Raw genomic sequence first — 23,139 nt, 5'->3', positions numbered from 1 at the left:
GCAAGAAAAGAAAATTACAGACCAGTATAATTGATGAATATAGATGCAAAAGTTCTAAGCAGAATACACATTTTGCACATTCAAAACCACATCAAGAAAATTATATATCAAGACTAAGTTGGTTTCATCCTAGGAATGCAAGGCTGGTTAAACATACACAAGTCAATACATATTACTCAAAAATTAAACTAAGGACAAAAATCACATGATCATCTTAATAGCTGCTGAAAAATCTTTTGACAAAACCCACCACCCATTCATGTTAAAACCCTAAAGAAGACTGGGATATAAGGAACATGCCTCAGTGGCATTATACAATAAACCAATATTATAAAGCAATATACAATAAACCAAAAGCCAACATCATACTCAGTGGAGGAGAAACTGTGGAAATTCCTTTTAAAATCAGCAACAAGACAAAGATGCCAAAGCAATAAGATAAGAGAAGGCTATCAAAATAATTCAAAGAGGAAAAGAAGAATTAAAATTATCTCTAGTTGCAGATGACACGATCCTATATTTAGAAGGCCCAAAAAGCTCAACAAAAACACTACTAGAACTGATTAGCAAACTCAGAAAAATAGCAGGATATGAAATAAATCTAAAAAAAAATTAGTAGCATTTCTATATGCCAACCATGAATCCACGGGGAAAGAAATCCAGCAGACAATTCAATTCACAATAATCTCAAACCCAATTGAATACCTAAGAATAAGCCTAACCAAGGAGGTAAAAAGCCTTTACAATGAAAATTATAAAACAAGAAATAAATGGAAGATCTTAGAAGATGGAAAGATCTTTTTGTTCTTGGATAGGTAAAATTAATATTATTAAAATGACCTTTCTACCAAAAGTGATCTACAGAGTCAGTGCAATCTCTATCAAAATACCAATGTCATTCTTCACAGACCTAGAAAAATCACTATAATATACAAAAATTTTAAAGACTTTATACTAAGAAAAGATCCAATCAATAATGGGCAATTGAACTAAATAGACACTTCACAAAAGAAGAGATACAAATGGCCAATAAAAACATAAACAATGTTCAACATTAGCAGTCAGGGAGATGCAAATCAAAACTATACTGAGATTCTATCTAACCCCAATTAGAATGACAATAATCCAGAGTAAAAAAAAAAAAAAACCAAAAAACAATATTTATGAGGTTGTGGGGAAACTGGAACGCTTCTGCGCTGTTGGTGTGATTGCCAATTAGTTCAGCCACTATGGAGATCAATGTGGAAATTCCTCAGAAAACTGGGAATGGACCTATCTCAATTCTGAGTATCTTTTCAAAGGTGCTGAAATCAGAACTATAGTAATATATGCATACCCATGTTCATACACCCATGTTCATAGAAGCACAATTCACAATAGCCAAATTATGGAACCAACCTAGGTGTCTATCAACAGATGAATGGATTACAAAATTATGGGAAATCCACACAATGAAATTCTATTCAGCAATAAAGAACAAAATTATGTCATTTGCAGGAAAATGGAAGGACATGGATAACATTTATGTTAAGTGAGATTAGCCAGTTAAGAAAGGTCTTTTGTTTTCTCTCATATATGCAAGTTAGGGAATATTTGGGATACCAGAGGAATGCCAAATAATGGAGGAGAAATCTCAGTGGAGCCAGGGAGGAGATCTAAGGGGAGAGAAAAGGGAAGAGTGAGAATCATTGAAGAAATTACTACCTTTGGCTTTGTGTACATATGTGAAAATGCCAATGCCAATCTCAGAACTCTTTATGGGGAAAGGGGGGTGGGGAAGAAAATCAGGGGAAGGGAGCCCACCAAGTGCTCTGTGCATGTATGTCACTGTCAACATGGTTTGGTGTGAAACTATAATGCACCAATAAAAGCATATTAAAAACTAACAAAATGAAACCAGGTGCTAGCACAAAGATTTCATATGTTAACCACAAATGTGAACATAAAAATTTTATTATAACACTATTATCCAGGTCCCTATTCCTAAAACAGCCTCTCTAATAACAGACTGATGAGATTATGCTGAGGCATTTTGGGGAAGATGGAAGAGAGGTATGAAGTTCAGAAATGATAGGATAATTTGGAGCTAAGCCCTAAATATGAAGGTATTTTTATATGCTAATAATGTGATGATAAAGGATCGCATGAGGCTGCATCATGAATTATATTTTCCATATTTATCTACTTCCTATCATTATTGTAAAAATAATAGTAGGTTCTGAATAAAAATAAATATTCTTAGATTTTGCTTTGAGTAGTTTTGTATAAAGCCAAAATACTAGAGTTCTAATTTTAAGATAATTTTACCTTTCTTTTTATTTAGGCATAATGGCCACTACCTGGGATTTGTATGATTCTTATAATGCTCTAGAACTTACAACTTTATCAATAAAACGATCTGCAATTGAATCAAGTAGTAAAGCAAGTGTAATTTCTAAAGATCGGGACCAACGACTGCTAGGGAATAATATCGAAAAAAGTAAGATTTCATTTATTTTAGTTTTTTGAGTGGTTTTCACATGACATTTAAAATTTGTGTACAGTAAGGAGAAAATATTTCTGCTGTAACTGAAAAGTACAACTTTTACTAAAAAATAATACTGTTACTTCATAACATTGCCTTAAATTCTGAACTGAAAATTTTATTTTTTATTCCCTATCCTCCAAAAATTTTTAAAGATTCTGTCTTTGGTGCTTTTCTAATTGCTCTTACACTCTCACACTCATGAATTCCATAATTTTCTTTCTTCCTTTCATTCTTAGACTAGATAACTTAAAATATATAGTTAATAGTATATATTAACCCCTAGTTAAGAAAAATCTTAACTGGGAATAATTTTACCTCCACAGGGAATATTTAGCAATGCCTGGTGACATTTTTGTTTGTCATGACAATGAAGGCATGTTGTAAATAGATGCTAAGGATACTGCTAAAATTATATCACTATTCAGGGCCATCCTTCATAACAAATAATTATCTAACCTATAATGTCAGTATTACCAAATTGAGAAACCCTGCATTACAACTCTAGCTTTTAGTATTCCAAGTCTTAAGATAAACTTTTATAATTAATTTTAACACAAAATTATAACTTTTATATATATATATATATATATATATATATATATATATATATATATATATATTTTTTGGTGGTACTGGGGTTCCTGGAAGCCCTTCTACCTCCTGGCTACACTCCCAGACCTATTTTATATTTTTATTTGGACACAGGGTCTCTTAAGCCAGCGAGGCTGACTTGGAACCTGTGCAATCCTCCTGTCTCCGCCTCCCAAGCACGGGGATTACAAGCGTGCGCCACCACGCCCAGCATTTAAATATATTTTTAATATGGAAGAATTTTTTTTTTTACTAACTCAAGTTATAAAAATTTAAGTTACACTTTTGAATATTTTCATATTATATAATTTAACTCAGTAGAGCTTGACATTTTGAGACTTGTTTTCTTATAAAACTGCACTAGAAGCCAGGCGTGGTGGCACACGCTTGTAATCCTAGCATTTGGGAGGCTAAGATGGGAAGATTGCAGTTCATGGACAGCCTCAGTTACTTAGTGAGGCCCTTTGCAACTTAGTGACACCCTATTTCAAAAATAGAAAAATAACCAGGCATGGTGGCTCAGCCTTATAATCCCAGCGCTTGGGAGGCTGAGACAGGAGGATTATGCAGGTTTGAAGTCAGCTTTGCTGGTTTAAGAGACCCTGTTTCCAAATAAAATATAAAATAGGTCTGGGAGTGTAGCCCGGAGGTAGAAGGGCTTCCATCCCCAGTACCACCAAATATATATATATATATTTTTTTTCTCTTAATATTATCTCATCCTTTTGATGTCTCCAAAGACTATAAGATCTATTTCATTTCTGATTTTGGTTATTTGTTTCTTTTGTTTCCTCTCTTTTCTTTGTCAGTTTTGCTGTAGGATTGTTAATTTTATTGATATTCTCAAAGAAACAACTCATTGTTTCACTGTCTCTATTTTTCCATCTCCAGTTTAATTTATTTCTGATATCTTTTCTATTATCTCCCCTTTTTATTGCTTTCAGTTTCTTTTTCTTTTTTGTTATTGAGATGGGAGCTTAGGTTATTGATATGAGACTTTCCTGTTTTCTAATTTATATATTTGTGAATTTTCCTTTCATCTCTACTTCATTTGTTTTCTACAAATTTGAACATATTGTATTTTCATTTTTATTAAATTAAATATATGTTTCATTTTCTTAGTGACTTTTTTTGTGGATCTTAGGATGGAATCCAGGGGTATTCTGCCTCTGAGTTACACCCCCTGCCCTATTTTTTATTCTTTATTTTGAAACAGGATCTCACTAATTTGCAGAGGGCCTCACTAAGTAGCTGAGGCTGTCTGTGAACCACGATCCTCCGGTCTCAGCCTCCCGAATGCTGGGATTACAAGAGTGCACCATCATGGCCAGCCAGTGACTTCCTTTTTTTATCCTTACATTATATAGGGTGTGTTCTTCAAATTTCAAGTTTTCGAAGATTTTGTTTTTATCTTACCATTATTGATTTCTTATTTAATTCCATTTTGTTTGAAGAACACAGTATGATCTCTCTTCACACATTATGATTTCCCATCTTTTAAATAGTTTTGTTGGATTTGTTTTATGGCTCAGGATATATTTTGTATAGGCATTTTCTATAGGCATACAGAGTTATAGAACTATTATTTAGATATTTTTAGTTGATGATGATTTTAGTTTTTTATTTTATGCTTATTTTCTGTCTCTTTAGTTTGTTAAATTTTGGATTTGTATATTTCTCTTTTCATTTCTATCAGTTTTTGCTTTGCCTATTTTGTAGCCTTGTTTTTAATGCATAGGAATTTATTATTGCTATTTCTTATTGTTGCAGTCATTAAAAATATTTCTATATATTTCTGGTAATTTTCTTTGCTATGAAGTCTACTTTAAATGATATTGGTGTAGTCTCTCCTTTCTTTTGGTTACTGTTTGTCTGATATCTCTTTTTTCCATCCCTTTTGTTTTATCCTAACTATATTATATATTTGAAATAAATTTCTTATAAACTTAATGTATTTGAGTCATATTTTAATCAATTGTTTGATCTCTGCTTTTAATTTGGTAATTTATACCATTTGTATTTAATGTAATTTTTATTGTATATAAACTTGTATAGTTCTCAAGTCTTCTACTTGTTTTTTGTCCTCTCTGTTTTTGTTTCTCCTTTCTCTTTTCCCTGTGTTCATGTTGATTACACAAATATATTTTATAATTTTATTTCTCTTGGTCAATATTCTCACTGTTGTAATCCAAAACAACTGACCACACAACTCAGAGGAAGGAATCTTTATTTACTGATAGTTTGTTGAAGATTTCAGAGTTGAGTCCATGTCAACCTGGATCTATGTAATTTAGGACATGACAGAAGGAACTAGAGAGAGAGAATCAGATCAAGACTCTGTTCACACATCATATAGGCCAGAAGCAAGAAAGAGCAAGCAAGGGGATTCAAAGACAAAAACACAATCTCTAAGGCCATAGTCTCAGGGATGTGCCTTCTCCAGCTACACCCCACCTGCCTAGGTTACCACCTAAATTCATTACAATGGATTGATCCACTAATGAGATTACAACCCTGTGACTTAATTATATCAACTTTGAGCATTAACATATGAGCTCTTTAGGGGACATTCTATATTTAATAACCATAAACCACTTTAATTTATATAAAGAGTTTTCTTAGTTTATCTCTTTGTATATTTTTAGGGGGTACTCTACATGTTACATTCTACATATAACTTATCATAATTCACTAATGTCAGCATTTTACCAGTTCAAGTAAACCTTACTCCCTTTACATTTTTCACCCTCTCCAGATTGCCTTAAATATTTTTTATAAATATTTAAGGGGATATTTAAATATTTTAAAATTTAGATGTATAGAATTACATTAGACAGTATAATTTTCATTCAATCATAAACATCTGAGCCGGGTGTGGTGACACATGCTTGTAATCCCAGCATTTGGGAGGTGGAGACTGGAGGATTTGGGTTTGCAGACAGCCTCATCTACTTAGCAAGGCTCTTCGCAACTCAGTGAGACCCTGTTTCAAAATGAAAAGACTAAAAAATAGGGCTGGGGTGTAGCTTGGAGGTACAATACTCCTGGGTTCCATCCCCAGTACCACAAAATAAAAAAATAAAGAAGTAAATAAAAAGACTCAAAAAATAGGACTGGGGGTGTAGCTTGGAGGTACAATGTCCCTGGGTTCCATTCCCAGTACTGCAAAAATAAATAAATAAAAAATATACATCTAAAAATAAGAGAAGTTATTCCATTTACCCACATTTTAAGTCTCTTCATTGTCTTTCTTTTCTCTCTGATGTTACAAAATTTCTTTCTTTCTCACTTTATTTCTGTTCATAGAAATTTTTTAGTCATTCTTAGGGAAGATTTTTTGGAGATAAATTCTCTTAATATCCCTAAATCAGAGAAAATCAATCTCTCTCTCTTTCTCCTCATAATGGGGATTGAACACAGGGTCATTCTACCTCTAAGCTATTATCCTCAGCCTTTTTTATTTATTATTTTGAAACAGGGTCTCACTAAGTTGCTGAGGCTAGTCTCAAACCTGTGATATCCTGTCTCAGTCTCCCAAATACTGGGCTTACAAGCGTGTGCCATCATACTTGACTTTCTTTCTCTTTATTTTTATAGGACATTTTTACTGGGTATAGAATTCTGTATTGACAGGGTTTTTTTTTTTTTTCATGCAGCATTCAGAGAATATGTACCACTTCTTTCTAGTATTGGTGGTTTCTCATTAAAATCAGTTGCTGGTCAAATTATTTTCCCCATATAGATAAGGTATCATTTTTCCCTTACTGGTTCCTAGATTTTTTTTTCTTCTCTTTTCAGTAGTTTAAAGATGATTTGTCTTAGTGTGGATATCTTTAGGTTTATCATACTTTAGGTACAGTTAGATTCTTTTTTTTTTTTGTAGTACTAGGGACATTCTACCTCTGAGCTACCTCCGAGCTATACCCCCAGCCAACTTTTTTTATTCTTTATTTTTAAAACAGGGTGTCACTGAGTTAAAAATGACCTTACTAAGTAGGTTGAGGATGACCTCAAACTTTGATCCACCTTTTTCAGCCTCCCGAATGCTGGATTAAAAGTATGCACCACCACACCCAGCTTAGTTTCTTGAATCAATTGTTCTTTGTTAAATTTCAGAAGTTTTTGGCTATCTTTTCTTCAGGTACATTTTCAGTCTTTCTCCTCTTCTTCTGGGATGTTCATAACATGAATTCTATATATTTTTTCTAATTTCACAGGTCCTGAGGTTTTATTCATTTTTTCCAGAATGTATTTTTTAAAATTAGGCTGTTTCTGCCAGGCGTGGTGGCACACACTTGTAATTCTAGCGCTTGGGAGGCTGAGACAGGAGGATTGCACAGGTTTGAAGCCAGCCTTAGCTACTTGGTGAGGCTCTCAGCAATTTAGTGAGACATTGATTCCAAATAAAATATAAAATAGGTCTGGGAGTATAGGTTGGAGGTAGAAAAGCCCCTGGGTTCCACCCCCAGTACCCCCCGCCCCACACAAATTAGGCTATTTCTATTATTCTTTCTTTGCATTCACTGATTTTTCCCCTCTATGGATTCAATGCCAAGTATCACTACATACACACACACACACACACACACACACACACACACACACACCTGGGTATGATGGCACATGTCTATAATTCCAGTACTTAGGGCACTGAGACATGAAGATCACAGGTTCAAGGATAGCCTCAGCAAGAACCTGTTTAAAAACAAAACAAATAAAAAAAAGGGGATGAGATATAGCTCAGAGTTAGAATACCTCTGGGTATAATCCCCAGTACCAGAAAAGAAAAAAAAATGAAAGAAGGGTATTCCCATTTCTCTGACATTTCCTTACTCTTCATGCTAAATCCTCAACCTATAAACCAACCCTGACATTTTAATTTTTTTATTTTGAAACAGGGTCTCATTAGGTTGCTGAGAGCCTCACTGAGTTGCTAAGACTCATTTGAAACCTTCAATCCTCTTATCTCAGCCTACCAATATTGGGATTACAGGCATGCACCACTACACCAGTTTTTTGTGCATTCTTTTTTTTTTTTTTTTTTTTTGCGGTTCTAGGGATAGAACCCAGGGGCATTTGACCTCCAAGCTACAGGCCCTGCCCTATTTTTTATTCTTTATTTTGAAACAGGGTCTCACTAAGTTGAGGAGGACCTCACTAAGTAGCTGAGGCTGTCTGTGAACTCCGATCCTCCTGTCTCAGCCTCCTGAATGCTGGGATTACAGGTGTGCACCACCACGCCTGGCTTTCATTCAGTTCTTTAATACTTGTAATACTTACTAGTATATTAAGAAGTATTGTAGGAAGAATAGTGGTCTCCCAAGTTTGTATACAAACCAGCAATGCCTAGAACCTCTGAATATGTTACCTTACATGATAAAAAGGATTTCAGATGTAATTACAATAGGATTTTGAGATGGGGAGATGATCCTAGATAATCTAAGTGGGCCCAGTTTAAATATGTGAGTACATAAAAGTGGAAGACCTTTCCCAGGTATGGTCTGGGAGAGAGATGTAATGACAGCAGAAGGTCTGAGAAATTCAGTATTGGTCTCTGAAAATAGAGAAAAGGTTGTGGGTAACCTTTAAGAAGCTGGAAAAGTCCAGTAAACAAATTCTATTCTAGAGCTTCCAAAATGGAACACTGCCCTATGCACTTTTTTTTTTTTTAGCTAAGTGAAACCTGTGTCAGACCTCTATCTGACAGAACTGAAAGATAACAAATTTGCATTACTTTTAAGTCTTTAATCTGTTATAGCAATAACAAAAAATACAGTAGAATAGCATTCCCATAAAGCAATCATCAAGTCATACTTTTATCTGAGCACTGGTAAGAATCTTATTTCAGTGGAAAAAGAAAGTATATTGATATTGCTGTGGTTTGAATGTGTCCCCCCAAATTATGTTGAAAACTTAATCTTGATATTTATATATTATGGTATTTAGAGGGGGGCCTTTACTTGGTAGAGTTAAATGAGTTCATTAGGGCAGGAGCCCTGTGATAGGATTAGTGGCTTTTTAAGAAATAAAAGAGAGACCTGAGCTTGCACGCTCCCTGTTTCTGGTTATGTGGTGCCTTCCTTCATATTATGATACAGCAAGATATATCCCCTTGACCTTAGACTTCCTAGTCTTCAAGACTGTAAGAAACACATTTATTTTCTTTACAAATTATCCATATTGTGGTATTCTGATACAACAATAACAAAAAAAGACTAAGGCAGATACAAATTACCTTATAAAGTTATCATTATTTTCCTTCTGAAAAAGAGTATTTCTTGATGGTTAAATATTCTAGAATGAGTTAATATGTTAATCTTGCATTTTAATAACATATAAAAGATTGAGTTAATATTTGTTGATGTTGTTGGAAAGTGGAAGAAATAGAAATGAAAAAGTGTCACTCTTGAATCTTTTATTTTTTATTTTGAAACAGGGTCTCACTAAGTTATAGAAGGCCTCACTAAGCAGCTGAGGCTGGCCACAAACCTACTATCCTCCTGTCTCAGCCTCCCAAGTACTGGGATTACAGATATGCACCACCACATCTGGTTCTTTTTGAATCTTTAGAATTAAAAAATAACCATCTAATAATAATAGATGCATGAACCCTCTAATATTATTTATATATTTTATCATTCATTGTGTTTGTATTTTGCAGATAGTGAAGCTAGTTCTCTAATGGATATAGAAAATGTAATTCTGTCTAAAATCCATGAAGATGAAGAAGACCACTCAGATGCAATATTAAAATCTGACAAATTTCATCAAGACTTATTTTTCATGGAACGAGTGCTAATGGAAAACATATTTCAGCCAAAACTTGCCGCTTATCGTCAGCTTCCTATTCTAAAAGGTATTTTTAAAAAATCATGGTTACAGAGCCAGGTATGGTGGCCTATGCTTATAATCCCAGCATTTCGGAGGCTGAGACAGGAGGATTGCAGTTTGTGGACAGCCTCAGCTACTTAGTGCTGCCCTTAGCAACTCAGTGAGACCCTATTTAAAAAAAAAAAAAAAAGAATAGAAAATAGGGCTGGGGGTATAGCTTGGAGGTAGAATGCCCCTGGTTCCATCTCCAGTGCCACAAAAAAAAGAAAGAAAAAAAATTTTACATAAGCTCAAATAATTAAAAATTAATTGATATTATTATTATTAATATTATATATTTTCTAATGTCATCTACAGGGTAGGTTATTAGAATACCTGTTTTATATTGTTTTCAATACTAAACATACAAGTAGCAATAAAGTTGAGACTAAAGAACCCACAAAAAGTTGTCCCTTAGATTAAAAACTTCAGTCAAAGTCTTTTGATCCCAAATTCCAGTTTTTCTTCTGCTATACCATCCCACCTTGTTGATATATCCTGAACAAAGCATGGAACTTGACTGCTCAAAAACATTGCCTAGAATAACCACACATTTCAGGATATATTATTCAAAAGATGTCTGCACTTTGGCCAGAGATTACATCTTTGTATTAGTTCACAGTCTCTAAATTTAGCCATACTAGACTTACTGGGTAATCCCCAAATAGACCTTATATTTTCCTGCATGAATACTTTTAATTGTAATTTTCTTGGCAGTCCACCCTTGACTCCATCTCATCATTGAATTAGAAAATATAGATTCAGTGGGGATAAGTAAATCTTAGGGTGGAAGGGCCCAAATGGTGGCAATCAACCACCAAAAGCAAGGTAGACTGTGGCAGAGTTTAAGTAAGAATCATAGCAGTCTGATTCAAATAGACCTATGACATCAGCTAGTCAATCATGGTGTTTCTAGAAGTGAAATACTTTTAGGTTAAGTGAATAAAAGTCTTACTTGAATCATAAAAATAGAGAATACTCAATACTCCTCAATCAATAGCACCTTTCTCAGACATCTCCAGAGGATAGTGTTTGAAGGAACATCTTCCCAGTGGGCAATATACCCAGGTGTACCCTTTGCTTAGAAAGAGAAATAGCCAGATAGGTGGTTATAAGTGGATTCATTTGCGATAGCCAATAGTTTGACTGGATGGTCATGGACTTGGAAAAAGCATGATTAGAAAATTAGTAATAAACCAAGTATGGTGGTGCACGCTTGTAATCCCAGCATTCTTGAGGCTGACACAGGAGGATTGCAGTTCACAGACAGCCTCAGATATTTAGTGAGGCTCTTTGCAACTCAGTGAGACCCTATTTCAAAATAAAGAATTAAAAATAGGGCTGGAGTGTCACTTGGAAGTAGAATGCCTCTGGATTCCATCCTCAGTAACACACACACACACACACACACACACACACACACACACACAGTAATAAAGAAGTTGGGGAAGAGGTATATGGATAAGCCTCTTTGAATGGAAATGAAGATGCTTATGTTCTGTATTAATATTCAACAGAGGGTGATGTCAACTGAAGATTTAAAAATCAAGTGGAGCCAGGCATGGTGGCACACGCTTGTAATCCCCGCTTGGGAGGCGGAGACAGGAGGATCGCGCTGGTTCGGAGCCTGCCTCACTGGCTTAAGAGACCCTGTTTCCAAATAAAAAAATATAAAATAGGTCTGGGAGTGTAGCCCGGAAGTAGAAAGGCTTCCAGGAACCCCAGTACCACCAAAAAAAAAAAAAAATTTCTAGTGGCTAAGATATTCCATTCTGTGGATACCATTCATCCTTCTTCCCTAGCCACCTGTCATTGCTCAATAAACTCATAAAGAACAGCCATGGTAGCAGGGATGGAGGTGATGCATGTGCTCAAGAGCATGATTTCCACTCAGTCAGGCCAACTTGGCTACTGTCATTGCTCAATGCCCAATCTGCCAGCAGCAGAGATCAACAGAATCCCTGCCCTGATAGGAAACAATTCCCCAGTCATCTAGTTGGTGACAGGTTGATTACACTGAACCATTTCCATCAGGGTTTCCATCAGAGTTTTGTCCTTATTGGAATAGATGCTTAATTTGAGTATGGATTTGCCTTTCCTGCACACAATGTTTCTGCCTAAGTTATGGTCCGTGGACTTATATAATGCTTTATTCAAGCCAGGTATGGTAGCACATGCCTATAATACCAGTACTTGGAAGGCTGACACAGGGGAATCAAAGGTTCAAGACAGTGACCCTTAGCAACCTAGCAAAACCCTGTTTTTTTTTTGTTTGTTTGTTTGGTTTTTTTTTTTTTTGGTGGTACTGGGGTTCCTGGAAGCCCTTCTACTGCTGGGCTACACTCCCAGACATATATATATATATATATATATATATATATATATATATATATATATATATATATATATATTTTTTTTTTTTTTTTTGAAACAGGGTCTCTTAAGCCAGAGCAAGCAGCTGGCTTCGAACCTACACGATCCTCCTGTCTCTGTCTCCCAAGCGCGGGGATTACAAGCGTGCGCCACCACGCCCAGCCAAAACCCTGTTTTAAAACAAAAATTAAGCCAGGTGTGGTGGCTCATGCTTGTAATACCAGTACTTGGGAGGCTGAGACAGGATGATCGCAGGTTTGTGGCCAGCATCAAGCTACTCAGTGAGTCACTTAGTGAGACCTTGTTTCAAAATAAAGAATAAGAAATAGGGCTGGGGGTGTAGCTTGGAGGTAGAATGTCTTTGGGTTCAGCCAGGTGTGGTGGTGCATGCTTGTAATCCCAGTATTTGGGAGGCTGAGCTCAGAGGATTGTGGTTCGCCGACAGCCTCAGCTACTTAGTGAGGCCCTTTGCAACTCAGTGAGACCCTGTTTCAAAATAAAGAATAAAAAATTGGGCAGGGTGCCGGGCGTGGTGGTGCACGCTTGTAATCCCCGCTCTTGGGAGGCTAAGACGGGAGGATCACGCAGGTTCAAAGCCAGCCTCAGCTACTCAGTGAGGCTCTCAGCAACTTAGCAAGACCCTGTTTCCAAATAAAATATAAAATGGGGCTGGGAGTGTAGCCCAGAGGTAGAAGGCCCCTGGGTCCCATCCCCAGTAGCACCACACACACAAAAAAAGAATGTCTTTGGGTTCAATCTCCAGTACCACAAAACAAAACAAAAAACCCCCACAAAATTTAAAAAATAATAATAAAAAGGACTGGGGATATAGCTTGGAGGTAGAGTATCTCTTGGTTCAATTTTTGGTACCAGAAAACGAATGCTTTGTTCATCATCATGCTATTATACACAGTATTGTTTCCAATTAAGAAATTAACTCCACAGCAAAGAAATAGAGAAATTTCCCACCATTATAAAGCATTTCCTAGCACTTTGATCAAGAAATTATTCCCAGGCTGGAAATTACGTTGACCCTATAGTTCATGGTCCTGCATTATCTATTGTTCAGTGCCTTAACACAGCTACCTTATATATCTAATTTTTTTGGTTTATAATAGGAAGGATAATCTAATATGGTTAATTTATAATGACTCAAAGCCTGCTATAGCATTTGGGAACCCATCATTGATCTCTTGATGAAACAGTACTTCTATTTTTAGTTAGGATATAGAAAAATATGAGCCTGCAGGGCAGGTATGTGGATTCTAGTATAGTGTTGTGGTCTTGTTTTTATATGAGACATAGATTAAAGCTCTGGCAGGGTGATATAGCTAGAGGTGGTGGACAGAAAATCAGTTAGGGCAGAGCTATAGAGAGCAAAATCCATGTAACTCTACCATTAAGGCTTTGTCTACATCCTAAGCTGTGCATGTTAGGATAAACCTCCAAAAAGTCAACTAATAAGTACCATGGAGCTATATGAGGTACAAATCTCAGAGTTCACACATGATTGGTGAACATTTGAGTTTTGACTAGGCAGAGAGAGAGAGAGACTTCAGTGTATAAATAACTGAGGCATTTAGTAGATATCTAAAAGGGTGTTACCTTAACAAGTAGAGCTAGATTAGTCTGAGAAAAAGTTAATCTAGACATTCCAATAATCCTGTATAAAAGGCCATAAAATGCCATTCAGATTCAAAAGTAAGTTGATTACTTGCCAACATGAATTTCAACTTTTTAAAGGAAGTAGTGACCTTTTAAAACGAGCTTTTGAAAGGAATAAAACATAATGAATTTAACACTGTAACATTTATAATAGCATCTAAAAACATGACTAGTAATGCAAAGAAGCAGAAAAATGTGATGCCTAACTACAAGAACAATCTTACTAAACAGAAATAAATGAAATTTTAATAAATAAATTTTATCTGGTAGCCAGCACAGTGGCACGCACCTGTAATCCAAATACTTGGGAGGCTGAGACAGGAGGTTCACAAGTTCAAGGACAGTGTGTGATAACTTACTGAGGCCCTGTTTAAAAAATAAATAAAATATGGCTGGGGGTATAGATCAGAGCTAGAATGCCTCTGGGATTAACCTCCAGTACCAAAATAAATAAATAAATAAAACCAACCTTACCTGGTGACTTCTACCTTTGTAAGATTTCTAGGGGTCACTTACTGAGGAATAAGTTGAGATACACCTTCTAAGGTGAAGTGGTTGTACCTGACCATATTTCTCATTTGGATGTATTACTCTGGCCTATTTATTGAGCGATTCAAAGAGCTGCCAATTATGTTTTTTTGTGTGTGTGGTACTGGGGCTGGAACTCAGGGGCTTTTCTACCTCCAGCCTATCCTCCCAGACCTATTTTATATTTTTATTTGGAAACAGGGTCTCACTAAGTTGCTGAGAGCCTCACTAAGTAGCTGAGGCTGGCTTCAAACCTGTGTGATCCTCCTGTCTCAGCCTCCCAAGCATGGGGATTACAAGCATGTGCCACCACGCCCAGCAAGCTGCTAAATTTTGGGGGAACCCAGAACAAGAGACTGCAACAGCCCCAGGCTGCCATTTAAGGTGCCCCACCACTGAGCCACATAATCTAGTAGATCAGTGTACTTAAAGAGATGCTGTTTGGAGACATTGGCAGGACCCTGTAGGTATAAAGGACAATGATGTTTCTGTTTGATATAATTTTAGAACCTGAACCTGAAGAGCCTGAAGAACATTTAGAAGGCGAAAAACTTGAAGAAGTCGAAGAAGAAGCTAAGAAAGAGGAAGAAGAAGAAATAGAAATAGATACAGAACAATCAACAATACCAGCCAATTTGGAACGACTTTGGTCTTTTTCCTGTGACTTAACCAAAGGCCTTAATGTAAGCAGCCTTGCCTGGAACAAAACTAATCCAGTAAGTTATCAAACATCTTAACAATTTTAGCTGTAGTATTTAAGGGCAACTGTCAAGTTCTAATATTTTTTTATTTGATATGCGACAAGAGATTTAAATTAAGCATAAACCCTACCTTTAGAATGCCCTTAAAACAAGTTCATGTTTCAAAATGGAAAGTGCAAACAGCTACAAAATAATATTTTTATTCCTAAACATGTAAACATTATTTATCTACACTGTGGTGTACTTTTTTTTTAGTAGATATACTTGAGGCATTGCATTTCTGAATCCTTTTAAGATACTGAGAAGTGTCATAGAAGGTAGTGTATGATAAATTTATTTTATATCCCAAACCCATCTACCCTTATTTGAATTCTTACCAAAGTAGTCATATTTGGAAGTATATGCTTTAATTCACTGCCCCTGAAAAATAAGTTTGATATTCATTAAGATGCTGTTACTATTAATATTAGCAAATATATTAAAAAGCATTATGATGTACCAAGCACTGTTGTGTTTTACCCTGTATTAACACAAAACCCTATGAGTTAGATACTATTTTTTTCTTCATTATGTTGATGAGGAAACTGAAGCACAAAAAAGAATAAATAACTTGCCCAACATTACACAAGTAGTGAGTGAAGTAGCCAGGATCTAAGGAGATGTCTGGCACCAGAGTTCTTGCCCAAATACACTGCCGGAAGCCCTCTTGAGGCAAGTAAGATGAACCATTAAGATGGGAAATGGTATTTTTGCTTGTTAAAAAAAAGAGATTATTATAGACATTTTCAATTTAGCAATTCCAAAAACTTTTTGGGAATGGCAGTATCTTTGGAGTAATTATTTAGTGTTTTTTTTTTTTTCTTGCGATTGAATCCAGGGGCATTCTACCTTTGAGCTACAACCCCCAGAAAAAAAATAGCCTTATGATTTCATTGACACAATTTATCAAGTGCTGTGTACAAAACTCATGGTTATTAAAATTTTGTTGATCATTTTTGTTAAAATTTAAATAATACATTGTTTGAATTATGTTTATTATTTTAATAAAATAATTGTATTATAGATTTGTCTATAAAACCATTTGTCTTTATAAAACCATTTATAAAGTAGCATTTACTAATTGGTATTTTAAGCTGGTATCTAATAAGTGGTATTTATTAATAAGCTATTTGCAATAAAAATATATGAACCATTTTCAGAAACTGAATATACTTGCATTTTTAAAATTAATACATTGCTATTGAGATTAAATAGTTTTGTATGAAGCTAAATAAAAGCATATTGCAGATGACATGTATAATATTTATTAATTCATTTTTCAAATATTTATTGAACATTAACTGTGTTGGCACTCTTTTAAGGCCCTAGAGATACAGCAATAATTAATTCATAGACTGTGCCCACATAATAATTTATACATTCCTATGTGCTTTGGTAAGGAAATACTGCTGTTAGAGCATGTAAGAGAATCCCTTGAATGTTTCTTGGAGGGAGTAATGCTTATGTAGAATCAAGAAGAGATGAGAGAGATCTGTCAATGTCAGGTTAAAAGAGCTTAGGGATTATAGGAGAGATAATTGTGGAAACATGGTATTGGTATGAAAGTAAGATGGTAGCCGAAAATATAATATTTTAAAAATAAAGGCATTTGATTACAACAAGGAGACTGGATTTGATTAGTCATTAAACTTCTGTCTCTCTGTATTTATATTTACTTATGCATTTATTTCTCTCTCTGTGTTTGTGTGTGTGGTGTGTTACTGGAGATTGAACCCAGAGGCATTCTACTTCTGAGTTACACCCCCAGCCCTTCCTACTTTTTATTTTGAAACAAAGTATAAGTTACTGTACTTTGCCTTCCAACCTACTCTCCTCCTGTTCCAGCCTCCCAAGTACTGGGATTTCATGTGTTAACTATCACACCCAGCTTTTACATATGCATTTCTTGAAATGATCTGCTATTTTAACTAGCTTGGACCACCATAACAAAATATCATAGACTGTATAGCTCAAACAATAGCAATTGATTTTCTCATAGTTCTGGAGCCTGGGAAGTCCAAGATCAAGGTGTTGCTTATTTTGTTCTCAGTGAGAACTCTTTTTCAACCCACTTCCCACAGTATCCACACTTGGCAGAGAAAACAAATTCTGATGTCTCTTCCTATTCTTAAGTCACCAGTCCTCTTGGGGTAGGATCCTAACCTTAAGACCTCATTTAAGTTTTCCTCCAAAAAGCCCTATCTACAAATTTAATTATACTGGGTATTAGGGCTTCAACATATAAATTGGGATAGAAGAGACACATTCAGTTCATAGGCTGTGCCTTTAACATGTCTTTTATTTTTACTTTTGAAATGATTAGGTTGCCCTCAAAACCCCATAATATATTATGATATAATAATACAATCATGGGAAGATTGCTTTAATATGGAAAAGAACTTGTTAGCAATTGACTCTTTTTAGATACTGAAGCATTGTACTGATTAATTTTATTTGCTTAGGAAAATGGAGATATAGAATGAAAATGGATAGTATATTGGTATTTTTTTCTCTAAATCAAAGTCTTACCAGCATGTCTGTCAATATTATTATGGCATCTTCTCTCCCTCTATTCTCTCTCATATTCTCTCTCTCTCATATTCTCTCTCTCTCTCTCTCTCTCTCTCTCTCTCTCTCTCTCTCTCTCTCGTGGTGCTGAGGATTGAAACCAGAGATATTCTACCACCAAGCTACACCCCAGCCCTATTTTTTATTCTTTAGTTTGAAACAGGGTCTCACTGAGTTGTGGAGGGCCTCACTAAAGTAGCTGAGACTGGCTGTGAAACTGCATCCTCCTGTCTCAGCCTCCCAAGTACTGGGATTACAAGCAGGTACCACCATGCCCAGCTCCATCTTCTCTTATTTTAAATCTGTTTTTCTGGTTTTTAGGATCTTTTGGCTGTCGGCTATGGGCACTTTGGATTTAAAGAGCAGAAAAGAGGTTTGGCTTGCTGCTGGTCAATAAAGAATCCCATGGTAAACAAAACTGAAATAAGAACCATTTTTATTTAAATATTAACAAGATTCTCATAAAGTATATATGTAAAAATTAAACAAAATCCAGAGAATTTTATCAGTCTTTTTTCCTTATTTAGTTTAAATCAATAAGAATTAAAATTTGTTCTTGTTGATATAAGATAAAGCAAATTTACATATGAATCCACTCAAATATTTATTGAGCATCTACTAGATACTGTTAGATCTGATGATGCAGACTTCAATTATCATTGCTTAACACAGCTATTATAGAGAAGGATGAATCAGTATCTAAGAATCCATTGAAAATTAAGCATTTCTTTTTATACTTGGTTGTTTCTTAGTATATAATTAGCTTCTTATCACCTCTTTGTTATCCTCAATAGACATAAAATAGGGTGATCTTACTGTCATACATTTTACAGAGAATGAATAAGAATCACAGCAATCTGTCTTGCTAAACAGCTATAGTCAATCTGTTACTTTAAAGTTTTACATTTAGTTTTAATTCTAAACTGAAATATATAGTGAAAAATTTAGAGAAGGGCCAGAAGAGCATATAAAATGATTAGAGTTTTTATAAATAGCCCTCGTCTGTCAGGAATTTGGGTTTATATTAGCATAAACGAATGGAATAATTTAAATGTGGAAGGATTGACATAGAATTCACCATCAGTAACTTATCTTTTTTCCTGACGTAGTTGGTTAGAAAGAGGAAAGGACTTAGACTTTATAGATAGAGTTGTAGAACAGAGTAATTTAGAGAGATTTTGTGTTTGTTCTATTCATTGCTTAGAAATAATTAGATCACCCAAGCTTGTAAAATAAACACTGGAAGACAGGAATATATGCTTGTTTGTAGCCCATTGTTTGTTCCAAAAAAAGGTATATATGTGATGATTGTGGTAATCCTGCTGAAGGATTATCAAAATAATGATGTAGCCTAAGATACTGAGTGCTAAAGATTCATAATTTTATCAAAACAAACAAAAAAAAGTGACCAATTAAGGTTTGTTTTAATCCATACTGGAAGTTAAGAAGAGAGAAGTAACTGGATATAGTCTAACTCTTCTCAAAACCCACTGCCAACATCACAGACAACATCACATCCTGCCTTACTATGGTCTATAAAAACAAGTTTGAAGTGGAATATGTATTTTTTTATTCAGTGGCCAGAACGTATTTATCCGAGTCCATATGGAGTTACTGCTGTGGATTTTTCAGTTGGAACACCTAACCTATTAGCAGTTGGCTATTACAATGGCACAATTGCAATTTACAACGTACAGAACAACAACAACGTTCCAATTCTGGATAGTAGGTGAGAATGCAAGAATTATAGAAACATAGAATGCATGCTTTCTCAGGGGCCTTAATTGAATATTTAATTTTAAGTGAATATGTGTGTAACTGAGAGTAATATCATTATTTTTGAAGCATTTAATACTTAATACTGTTTCTCCAACTGGAAAGTTCTATCCTAATTATTTTCTTCATCTTCTTTGCCCATCTTACCAACCAACTTCCTTTGGCTTGAAAATTTCTGATTATTTGTTTTTTTTTTATTGGTGCACTATAGTCTCATATCTTAATGTGGATCATGTTAACAATGGCATATATTCACACAGTACTTGGTTCCCCCTCCATGCCCTGCTTCCCCTTTTCCTTCTCTCCCAATACTGAGTGTTCAGGTCAACAATGTTATATTCACATGTATGCACATATTTGAATGTAGCTTTTCCATTAATTAACCTCTTCTTCTTCCCCTACCCTCCCTTTCTGGCTTTGCTGAGGTTTTCCCCTCTGGTATCCTTAATACTCCCTAGCTTGAGCATATTGGATAAAGCATATGTCCCTTGTTTTTATGTGCTTGGCTAATCTCACTTAACATTATGTTCTCCCGGTCTTTCCATCTTCTTGCAAATGACATGATTTTGTTCTTCTTTATAGCTGAGTAGAATTCCATTGTGTGTATTTCCCATAATTTTTCAATCCATTCATCTGTTTATGGAGACCTAGGTTGGTTCCATATTTTGGCTATTGCAAATTGTGGTGCTGTATGTTTCTGTAGTTCTCTGATTTCAACCCCTTTGGAAAGATACCCAGGAATGGTATAGCTGGATCATATGGTAGATATATTCCCAGTTTTTTTTTTTTTTGGTGGTACTGGGGTTCCTGGAAACCCTTCTACTTCCAGGCTACACTCCCAGACCTATTTTATATTTTTATTTGGAAACAGGGTCTCTTCAGCCAGCGAGGCTGGCTTTGAACCTGCATGATCCTCCTGTCTCTGCCTCCCAAGCACAGGGATTACAAGCATGCACCACCATGCCCAGCCATTCCTAGTTTTCTAAAGAATCTCCACAATGATCTCCATAGTGGCTGAACTAATTTGCACTCCCACCAGCAGTGTAAAAGAGTTTCTATTTCCCCACATCCTCACCAACATTTGTTGTTTGACTTCTTTCTGCTTGCTACTCTGATTCAGGTTAGATGGAATATCAGTGTAGTTTTTATTTGCATCACCCTGATGGCTAATGATGTCGAACTTTTTTTCATGTATCTATTTGTATCTCATCTTTTGTTAAGTGTCTATTCAATTCAGGTGCCCATTTATTGATTGGGTTATTTGTTTTGCTAGTGTAGAGTCTTTTGAGCTCTTTGTATATTCTACATATTAGCCTTCTAGCAGAATGGTAGCAGGTAAAGATCTCCCATTCTGTAGGCTTTCTCTTTAGATTCTCTATGGTTTCTTTTGATGAGCTAATTTACACATATAGGGCCCGTATAATATCTGTTCACTGTAGTAGATTCTGGAGTATGTTCCAATATCTTTCATTTGCTCCATAACCTATTGTCAGCTTTTGGGCCTACTTTATGAGTGTTTTCTCCCTGCTCTCACCTCTGACTGCTTTTTGCTCAAGTGTCAGGGTGGAGAGTTTCACTGTAAATGACTTCTGTGTAAGCCCAGGGTTCTGCATTTTCCTTCCCTGGGCTCTATGCTTTCTGGTTCTGGGCTTTGTGCTCTCCGGCCCTGGGCTTCATGCTCTTTGTCCTGGGCTCTGTGCTTTTCAGGCCTGGACTCTGTACTTTCAAGCCCTTGGCTCTGCACTTTCTAGGCATGGGCTATGCACTTTCTGGGCCTGGACTCTGCACTTTCTGGCATTGAACTCTTTACCTTTCGGCTCTAGACTCTGTGCCTTCTGGCTGTGGGCCTGCACCTCTGTACCAGCACCGGTGGAGGATGTCCAGTGTAATCTTGGAGCGATCCCCGGTAATTCTGTGCCAGTACTGTGCCCTGGGCACTATGGGCCTTTTCTGTGTCTATAAGGTCTAACTCGGCCACTTCAGGAGTGGACCACCAGCCCCCCAGGGTCCCTTCTGCTACTCTGGGTAGTCTGCTGAGAGACACAGTTAACTTACTATCCTGCGGGTTTGTGCTGTTGCGGGTGCTGGCTTCTGGTGAGTGCACGGGCTTTTGGATCTTTTTCTCAATCCCTGAAGCATGGTGCTGTTTACTTAAAATGTTGGAGCTCTGCCACCACTGTCTGCACTTCAAGTCCTTGGTTTACTTCCCATAATTTCTTGGGGCTACTGGGCCAGCAGTTGCAGTTTGGGCTGGTGGCCTGAGATGGCACTGGCTGCCACACCAGTCTGGATTAATCCACTCAGGATCTTTGCTGTGGATCTCACATTCTGAGTATTGGACTCTCTTCCATGGTCCCCTTTTTTGTTTGTAAATATCTTTGCTGCTTTGTTTTTCTTGTCAAGGAGCTGCCTTCTCAGTAGTTGATTGTTTGTTACAGCTACTGAGATGTGCTGCATCCCACAGTTGTCATTTTCTTTCTCCTCTGATTATTATTATTATTTTATTATTTTATTATTTTTGGTGGTACTGGGGTTCCTGGAAGCCCTTCTACCTCCGGGCTACACTCCCAGACCTATTTTTACATTTTTATTTGGAAACAGGGTCTCCTAAGCCAGTGCATGGCTGGCTTCGAACCTGCGCGATCCTCCTGTCTCTGCCTCCCAAGCGCAGGGATTACAAGCGTGCGCCACAACGCCCGGCTCCTCTGATTATTTTTAATGATTACTTTGGTGTCATCTGCTCCAGGAAACCTCTTTCCTTTCTTTTGTGTAAACTATACAGACCTTTATCACAGCCCTTATCACACTGTATATGTATTATTTGTAGATAGCTGTATCTTTTTTAGCTTTTGTATAAGATCTTTGAGAACAATTGAATCTTACCTTTATATTCTCAGCATGTCATGTAGTATCAGGCACATAACACCAGTACAGTAAATGTTTGATCAATATGTATGAATGAATTATATTGAGAAAATCAGAAAGTTACATGAAAATATTCATATGGGTTAGGTTTTTGTACTATACCAGATACCCATGGGACTAAATGCAGTGATACACTTGTATCAATGTTTGAATAAACTTAGCTAGAACCGGAAATAATCATCAAAACAGAAGTTCATTCATTCTTTTTTCTTTATATTATTTTGTACTTTTATTAGTGCATTCTAATTATACATCATAGTGAAATTCAAAGAGATACAAATATACCTACACATATCACTTGTCATATTTCCCTCTGCATCACTGCCCACACATTTAGTGAGATTGGTAGTGATACCTTAATATATGAACATAACATTATTTGAACTTTTTTCTTCCTCAGTCCTCCTTATCCTCCTACCATCTCCCACTATTCTATGGTTCTCTCTCCTTATTTACCTGAAATTCCTTTTTTTGTGGTACTAGGGATGGAACCCAGGGGCATTCTACCACCAAGCTACACCCCTAGCCCTATTTTTTATTTTTTACTTTGAAACCGGTCTCACCGAGTTGCAAAGG

General features: G+C 36.1%; 1 protein-coding gene across 2 annotated transcripts in view; it reads left to right on the top strand.

Moving 5' to 3' along the window:
* The window catches only part of DNAI4 (dynein axonemal intermediate chain 4), a gene marked incomplete at both ends in the record, with an annotated part of 57,361 nt that overhangs the window by 14,540 nt on the left and 19,682 nt on the right, over nucleotides 1–23,139 (top strand). Inside the window, 5 exons of one of the 2 annotated variants that reach the window (XM_080690784.1) lie at nucleotides 2,324–2,479; nucleotides 9,780–9,974; nucleotides 15,062–15,270; nucleotides 18,184–18,270; nucleotides 19,440–19,591. In XM_080690784.1, coding sequence (XP_080546910.1) covers nucleotides 2,324–2,479; nucleotides 9,780–9,974; nucleotides 15,062–15,270; nucleotides 18,184–18,270; nucleotides 19,440–19,591 — 799 coding nt within the window. The remainder of the gene's footprint in view (nucleotides 1–2,323; nucleotides 2,480–9,779; nucleotides 9,975–15,061; nucleotides 15,271–18,183; nucleotides 18,271–19,439; nucleotides 19,592–23,139) is intronic. The other variant, XM_080690783.1, reaches the window with a different exon arrangement.

This window comes from Muscardinus avellanarius (genome assembly GCF_963383645.1).
Source record: "Muscardinus avellanarius genome assembly, chromosome: 3".
Classification (NCBI taxonomy): Eukaryota; Metazoa; Chordata; class Mammalia; order Rodentia; family Gliridae; genus Muscardinus; species Muscardinus avellanarius.
Note: the sequence above shows the minus strand (reverse complement) of the source record. Positions and strands in the feature narration are given on the sequence as shown.